Source organism: Frankliniella occidentalis, unplaced genomic scaffold, assembly GCF_000697945.3.
Source record: "Frankliniella occidentalis isolate FOCC.00 unplaced genomic scaffold, Focc_3.1 Scaffold20, whole genome shotgun sequence".
In the NCBI taxonomy this organism is placed as follows: Eukaryota; Metazoa; Arthropoda; class Insecta; order Thysanoptera; family Thripidae; genus Frankliniella; species Frankliniella occidentalis.
The window spans coordinates 2,475,520-2,483,494 of NW_026267150.1; the positions used below are offsets into that span (position 1 = coordinate 2,475,520).

General features: G+C 54.2%; 1 protein-coding gene across 4 annotated transcripts in view; it reads right to left on the reverse strand.

Moving 5' to 3' along the window:
- Window positions 1–7,975, reverse strand: part of LOC113205903 (head-specific guanylate cyclase) — a 98,446-nt gene that overhangs the window by 22,067 nt on the left and 68,404 nt on the right. For all 4 annotated transcript variants that reach the window (XM_052264588.1, XM_052264586.1, XM_052264585.1 and 1 more), the window contains 2 exons: window positions 4,197–4,267; window positions 1,775–2,195 (listed from right to left, as the gene is read on the reverse strand). In XM_052264588.1, coding sequence (XP_052120548.1) covers window positions 1,775–2,195; window positions 4,197–4,267 — 492 coding nt within the window. The remainder of the gene's footprint in view (window positions 1–1,774; window positions 2,196–4,196; window positions 4,268–7,975) is intronic.

Sequence of the window (7,975 nt, forward strand, 5' to 3'; positions counted from 1 at the left end):
CGTGTGCGACGGGTTGCCTACCCGGACCTCCCGTAAGGCGCAATGGTAATTTTGAAGGCCTGTAAAATTTTCCCTAAGGGAAATTTTTGTTGCCTCTGCGGGTCAAATCCTTTATTTGGGCCATAAGTAGCCGTGTGCAAAGCGGCATCGCGTGCGAACGATTTGCCACTATCCGTATCTTTGTGTGATGTACCCCGTCCACTACCAAGTATGACGGCACGGCGTGAAGAGTTGGAACTGACTGCTGTTGTTGTTCGAGACGCGCAGACCGAGGCGCGGACGCAGAAGAAACACACATACAGACAAAGTCGCACAAAGTAGTGGTGGAGCAGGAAGGAAAAAGCAACAGAAGAACAAAAGGTCATAATACGCGCGCCCGGCAGCGCGAGCTCTGCCCGCTCCGCCTGCTCGTTCAAGGCGAAGTTTAAATAAGTCCCTGTGTCCCCGTGTGTCGGGATCCCGCCGCGCACAACACAGGCCGGCAACTCATCTTCGTTTGACACGTTGCGCCGCCCGGGGCGACGCGAGCGGCACCGGCCGTGATTCAGGGGAGAGCAGAGGGTCACGGCCAACAGCGACGCACACCGAAAAATGATTTTAAAAATACATTTCTAAGTATGGAACCCGGGGTGCGTTGTCCGTCCGGTCGGTTGGTCGGTCGGACCGGGTCGTCCGGGGTCCGCGTCCGGGTAGAGGAGAGGCAGAGGCGCTCTGGTCTTTACAAAGCGCGACAATCGAATGGCCGTTAGATGAATTGTTGGGGGTGGAGCAAAAGGAGAGGAGAGGGAGGGGGGGGAGTTAAAGCAAAAACATTCGGGTCCAGCCCGGCGCCATCGGACTGTGGCAAAGAGTGGGAAGGGACCGGGCCGGGGAGGGACACGCGGACAGTGAACGCACCCTGCCGCAAAACACACGGAGGGGGGGAGGACTTTCATTTTCGTGTCATAAATCCAAGGAGGTACAAGGGGGACACCGCACCGCCGGCGACACGGCAACTTCTTTGTCCTCATTATAATGTGACCCTCATTATACGGCCAACAAACACGACCCCTTACAGCCCACTGCCTTGCGCTGCCCCCGCACACGCACGCACACACACACTCACACGCACACACGCACACCAAACGACCCGGTGCCCACTCATATCGCACACCGCTGGACACCCAGCACCGGCAGGTTCGGATTTAGCCAGCAGGTGGGCGTTACGGTACATTAGCCATCGGAATTAAGACAGCGTTAGCCGTGTGTGGGGGGCGGGTCCAGGGGGAGAGGGGGGTGTGGTCCACCACAACCCCCCGCCGCCCCCTTTGCTGTGCATCCATTAGCCGATGTGCCGGGGCTTATTTTCGGGTTCGCTGGGCCATGCTGTGCCGTGCGGGGCGTGAGGCCGGGTAAATTAGGTGGATGGTCCTGGCGCGCACACACACACAGCTACGCACAAATTCATTCTTGAAATAGCTGGTCGCTGCTAGTTCCCAGGACGGCGGCGCATGGCACGGCTCGCCCGTTCTGCTTATTGCTTGGTGCCTTTCCGAAACGAGCGATGAGTGTGTGTCGTGTGTCGGGGCGGCGGGAGAGAGCTGTGCTGTGCCCCGTACCGGCAACAGCGGCGGCGCAGGGCTCGGCTGGCTCGTGCATCACTTCCTCCCCACCCCCTCCCCCCGGGGGCTTCATTGGCGCGGAAATACGACCCTCTGTGGACTCGTTGAGAGAGGTGGCTGTGCGGAGCTGCGGAGCACGGGCGGGAGCATTTATCGAATCGCGCTGAACTCACCTGTACCGGAAGCCGCCCCGGCCGTCCTTTGAGGCGGGCTCGGCGCCCTCCAGGCGGATGTCGGCCTCGGTGGCGTGCAGGTGCTTGGCGATGGCCCGTATCGAGCCGACGAGCAGGTGCGCCGCCGCGGGCCGCTGCGTGCTGAAGAGCAGCTGCAGCTGCTGCCGCTGCGCGCCGGGCGCGTCCGTCCGCGTGCAGACGAAGGCGGCGGACGGCTCGGCCGTGCAGGTGGCCTGCGCCGCCGTGGCGGGCAGCACGCCCTCGCCCTGCTGCAGCACGTCGTGCACGCCGTCCAGCGTGGTGAGGAACTCGCTCAGGTCGTTGCCCAGGCAGTGCAGCGCGCGCCGCTGCCGGGGCTCGCGGCAGGCGTTGCGGATCAGCGCCGCGCCCACCTCCTCCAGCCGGGTCTCCGCGTCCGCGCCTGCGAACAACACCAGTATGCGGCGCTTAACAGTGCGTCCTCCTATCTGCAATATGCATTATTGCTAAAATCCTGCGAAGCAATGCATTTGCAGTAGTGCAGAGGATCTCCCTCGCTTTTCTACACTTTGCTTCGCATGACTTTAACAGTGTACGCGAACGGAAAGTGAGATAAAAAGTGAGCCCTGAAATGCACTACTTCTTTTCCCGCGCCCAAGAAAAAGCTACGACGCTCCGATCCGCTACACGACATCCTCCCAAACCAATATTTCTACATATCCGGGGGGTTTCCCAGCACCACGGACGTGTATACGGTTTTATAGGAGCTCGTGCTTGGGAACTACTTGGAGGTTATGTGTCGAGTCCGCCCACTACACGACACGGCCGCCGCGGCTCGCAGAGTGACGACTCCTATCCACCCAAGTTCTTATAGTTATTTTTTTTATGCATAAAAAATGAAGCCTCTGCATGGACTGGGAAAAGGGACTCCGGCGTATAACAAAGTTGTCCCGGGCCTCGAGTGGCCTCAGGTTTTCTCCTTCTTTTCCCCCCGACAGCCCAGCAGCAGCAGCAGTAGTGCCGCTGGCCTGCGCTGGCCTGCGCTGCGTCGCGCCGCGCGGGGACCGGCCGACCGACACCCGCAGAAAGTTGGCGAGAGCCGTAATCGAGTTATGGTGTGAAATATATCGCGGCAAGGAGGCAGGGCGGAGCGCGGGGGCGGGTCACGGCACTACACCAACGCCCTGTCGAAAGTCGGCAGAGAGCACCTGGAAGGGGCAAAGGCTGCGCCGCGCACCGCGACGGAGCGCACAGCCAGTAAAACTACACGCGGAAAGTATTTGTTGGATTAGGTGCAAATGCCCACTGTTAAAATCCTACGAAGCAATGCTTTGCAATTGCGAAGGATTTTGATCCTTTGTAACTACGTACCATTTTTCTTCACAATTGGAAAGTATTGCTTCGCAATTGCAAAGAAAAATGATTCGAAATTACAAAGGATCAAAATTCTTCGCAATTGCGAAGCATTGCTTCGCATGATTTTAGCAGTGCTCTAACTTAAACCTACCTTTCGTTTTCTACGAATTTCACGATGAAAAAAGTTTCTTGTATTAGACCTGGTCTTAGATGCCATTGGCGTTTTCCATAAGATCCAAGAACCGGGTCTTGTAATACAAGAAACTTTTTTCATCGTGTTGTGCGCAAAAATGTAGGATTTGGTCAAAGGTGTGCATGAAAAAATTCAAAATTAACAAAGAAATGTGCAAAAAATTTGATAGCTTAAATCTGTGGGAATAAAAGAACAAATCCAGGTGGTGGTCACCCAACGAGGCTCATTGCGTAGTCCCTACACCATGAAAATATGTACACTATTATCCACTCATAAACCGGCGGTGCCTGCTGCAAATTTTCTTTTTTTACAAATCAGATAACGACAACGACGACTGTTTTAAACGTGCAGTGCCAGGAAATGCTTTATAAGTGGGCGTGTGAAATAATTTGCATTTCCGTAGAGCACTGTGAAAGTGTTACTCGGCGATAGAACGACGGCGCATTCCGCGCGCAGTTTCAAGCGAAACGCCCGACAGCAAATATTGCCACTAGCGTCGCAAGTAACTTTGTCAAAGAGCGGAGCAATCAAGCCTTTCGTCTGCAGCGCACTGACCGAGGGGTCCTCCACTCTCCAAGTGGGTGTACAACGAGTTGCGTGGGTATCCGCGAGTATTCGAGAGTATAAGCGAGTATCCGCGAGTTTATGTGAGTAATGGCGAGTATTAAGCGAGTATTTGTCGATTTTTTCGCGAGTTTTCGCAAATTTTTCGCGAGTTGTCGCGAGTTGCCGCGAGTATCTTGCGAGTATTTTTCCTCGTGTACAACGAGTTGACGAGTGGGGGACCCCTCGGCACTGACACCGTTTCAAAACGAAGCTCGAGGGGACAAATAAATAACTAATTGTCTGCGTGTCCTCTTGCAATATCGCATGCAACAAGTTGAGCCGACTCACCGTTTTCCCTGAGGACGACGTGCAGGTCGCTGAGGTAGTCCGCGGAGGACGCATCCTCATTCAGTCTCCCCCTGTGGAAAGAGATAAAAGAACATTGTCAATAATTTGTTCTACACAATTGTGCGCATTGCGCGAGGACGCCATGCCACCCCGCCCTCCAAAGCTACATAATCGCCGCACACTTGTTTGCCTCGCCTCTGACACGCTGAGTTACGTTCGCCGTCGCGGAGACAATTTTTCCGTCCCTCCGCGACGAGTCGGGGGATAGTGTATCGTGAGGCGCCAGGAATATAATACTCTGCAGAGTGGTTACGTGGTTTACCACAACCACGCTGGTAATGAAACTACGGTGCTTTTAAACCTTAATTAAAAAAGTTGTAGAAAATAAAGTACATTTTTTACAAGTCAGTCAAACTTTTAGTAGAGCGTTAATCAATTTATCGTGTGCGTGAACATAAATAAGGGTAAAAGGGGGCGGCGAAGGAGGAGAGAACACCCCCCAGCCCCACATGAAACGGAGAAGAGAACAGAGAAATAAGAAGAGGGAGGGGGAGGGGAGAGTCCTCAAAGTGCTAACGAAACGTCTCCCTCTGGCGCCCTTGGCGCACACTCCTCGCCACCTCGACCCTCGGCCAGGCTCGGCACGATCCGATCCCTCTTCCTCCGCTGCGCCGGAGCAAGCTTCTGTTATAAGGCAAGGGGGCGAGGGGGCGAGGAGTAAGAGAGAGAGGGCCGGGGGCTTCGAATTCGGCGAGCCAGTATGATTGCCAAGACAACAACAGCGAAGGGAGGGAGGAGAGCAGTGAGAGCGGGGAGAGCGGGGAGAGCGGGGAGAGCGGGGAGAGAGAGGAAGATGCGACCGAGAGGATGAGCGGGAATGGGAACAAAGTCGTCTCTTTTCGCATTACCTTGCAAATAAAACATCCATCGGCAGAATTGCGGGCGCCGGGAGAGTGGAGTGGAAATAATTCAGAGGGTCGTGTCGTACACCGGAGGGCGCAGGCGAGGCGATTAGGGCGCGGGGACCCGCAGCGGGGCGAGGCGCCCGGGGCCGGGCGGCGAAAGTGGCATAAATAGCATCGAAAAGGAGGGGGCGAAAAGCAGTCTGATTTCTGAGAGCATTAAAAAATAGCATCATGATGCTATGGTCTTAATGATCGTGTCACTAGTTCAAGAAAAACCACCATCGCGCTTTACCCAGCAAGCTAAGGAGAAATTGTGTTCAATTGATAAAACGCAAGAAAGTTACGCAATATCCTTAATGAAAGGAGGGTAAGGTTGAATTTAATCCCCGCCAACTCTGTCTCAGCGGGCCGTCTGTTTTCATGAAATTCCCTTCAAAGCGACACACGCAACGTTGTTTGAATGACGAAAGTTTGGTGCGGCGACTCGACTGAATGGCGTATGAGGCGAGGCCAGGCGAGGCACGGCCCCTTGCCGTCGTGTGCGTGTTCGAGTGAGTGAGTGTGTGTGTGTGTGTGTGTGTGTGAGCAGCGCGCGAAGTGAGCGACGGAGAGAGAAAGAAGAGGTCGGAGGAGGTAGGGGGTAGCGTCTACACGACCTGCATCTATATCGTAAGTCCTTGACATCTCCTGTGGCGGGGCGGCTTGCAAAGACTCGCACCACCCCCAACCTCCTCCCCGCTCCTCTCTGCCGCCCCCCAAAGGGGGTGGTGTCCTGCAAAGCTACACCGTGAAAAATGGGGCCCTTAATAACAAGCAGAAAACGCTTGAGTCCTACGGAGCGGAGGCAGTCTCGCTCGGTCTCGCTCGCCGAGGAACAACGGGAAGACCACACTGCTGCTGGGGGTTCGGTGGGGTGGGGATAGAGAGAACAGACCGAAACAGGAAAACGGACAAATGAGTAGTAGGGCTGAGCAGTTGTGAGGGGTCGGGAATACGGGCCGTGGAATACCGTAGCCAGGATTATGTGGGAGGCCTCAGGCCTCCCGGGAGCAAGATATTTCAATCAGTAGGCCTACGCACTGAAATATTCAAAACTTTTTTGTTCATATAGCTTACTGATTTGTCAGCTTAGCATGTTAACAGTTTTTAGTAAGCGATGAAAAAAACAAATTCAGAAGGTTTTAGTGTGTAGTAATTAAATTAATTTCCAGTGACACTAATCAAGTCAATAAAACCAAAGCTACGCAGAGAAAAATCGACCCGATTTATTCAAATATGGGGCGCAGTAGCGGTAAAGTAGGGGGTTCTGCCAAATCAGACCCGACCACATCTTCCTTTAGAGGATGCAGCGCCCGTTATTGGAAACCTGCACATCGCGGCGCCCACTCCGCGCGGCTATATCGAAAACTTTGGCCTCACGTACGGAGATGGGCCGGTGCACTCACCTCTCTCCCACCTCCTTTCCTCTCTCCCGGTCTCTCTCTCGCCCCCCCCCCCCAATCCTCTATTCCCTATCGGTTGCGGTGAGACGAAGAGGTGCGGTGTTTGCGAACGAACCTAGCCGGTTGAGCTGCGGCAGGCCCGCGGGCTGAAGGGAGGCGAGGCACTCAACCACAACTAAGGCCCTGGTCCGCCGCCTGGGCCGCCGCTCCCAGCCGAGCCACGCCCCGCGCCCGCAGAGGCACACAAATGCCTTCATTTTTCTAAGCAAGCCAGCAAAAAAAAGTGGTCGGGCGGGGCTGGGAGGAGCCACCTGCTGGGATAACTTCCTTTCCCGTTATTTATGCGGGGAGCGCAGGAGAGAGAGAGAGGGGGGGGGGGGGTGTAGTAGTAGTCGATATTAGGCCAGTGATCACCCGTATGAAATATAAACATTTCTCTTTGGCCGGACACACATACTTACACAGATGCATTGATAAGTTACACTCATCAGGTTACCGACCATACAACTCGTAGGAGCTGACACGTGGTCTGTTTGGAAAAGCCCGTTCTCGTTTTGGTAAAACGAAACCAAGCTGCAACATTGGTTGTTCACATTGTGGGCAGGAAATCTCCACCTGACCTCTGTTCACCCTTGAACGCAGGGTCCTCTTTGTTCGCCTCCTTCCCTTTCCTATGTTTCCAAGAAGAAGCAATATACCGCGTGTGTGTGTGTTCAGCGTACAGTTCGGAGAAGAAAGACAAGGAGTATGTGTAGCAGGGCAAAGTGGCTAAATAAAGAGTGATCCTTGACATTGGCTTTTTGTACTCAGTCGGTAACGCGAGAATAGAACAAGCTCGCCACTGTAGAACTGTGTGCCCGCAAGAGCATTTCAGTAAAAAATGCTCTAAAGAAGTTCGTAAATCGCAACTATATAAATGAGATAAATCCTTGTTTGTAATTTTCATATATTTTACACAAAATATTTGATTCGTGACCTGTTATGGCACTACAACTATGACTAGTATTCAAAGTACTAGTTTCGCGTTTTCAGATGACATCTCACCGGATTACTATCGTTGATGACGGCCCCCTTCCGACGTCCTCCTCCTCTCCGCTCCTCTGTATTGACTAGTCAAAGGGTTGGCGTCGTAATGTTGTAATTCCCGGCGCTAGATCCGACGGCCCGGTCCGACTGAGATCAAAGCGCACTGCTGGGATGGCTGGCTGGATCCCCGAGCAGCAGCCCCAAAGCCGAGAAGTGCCCATGAGAGAGGGGGAGAGGGAGGGGGTGAGAGAGGGAGAGAGAGAAAGAGAGGGAGAGAGAGAAAGAGAGGGAGGGAGAGAAAGAGAGAGAGAAAGAGAGGGAGAGAGAGAGGAGGCGGGAGTGTGTCAACGTCATCCAGATTGGCCTGGCACGGATTAAAGGTGCCGTGCCTTCGTGCCCCCCCCCC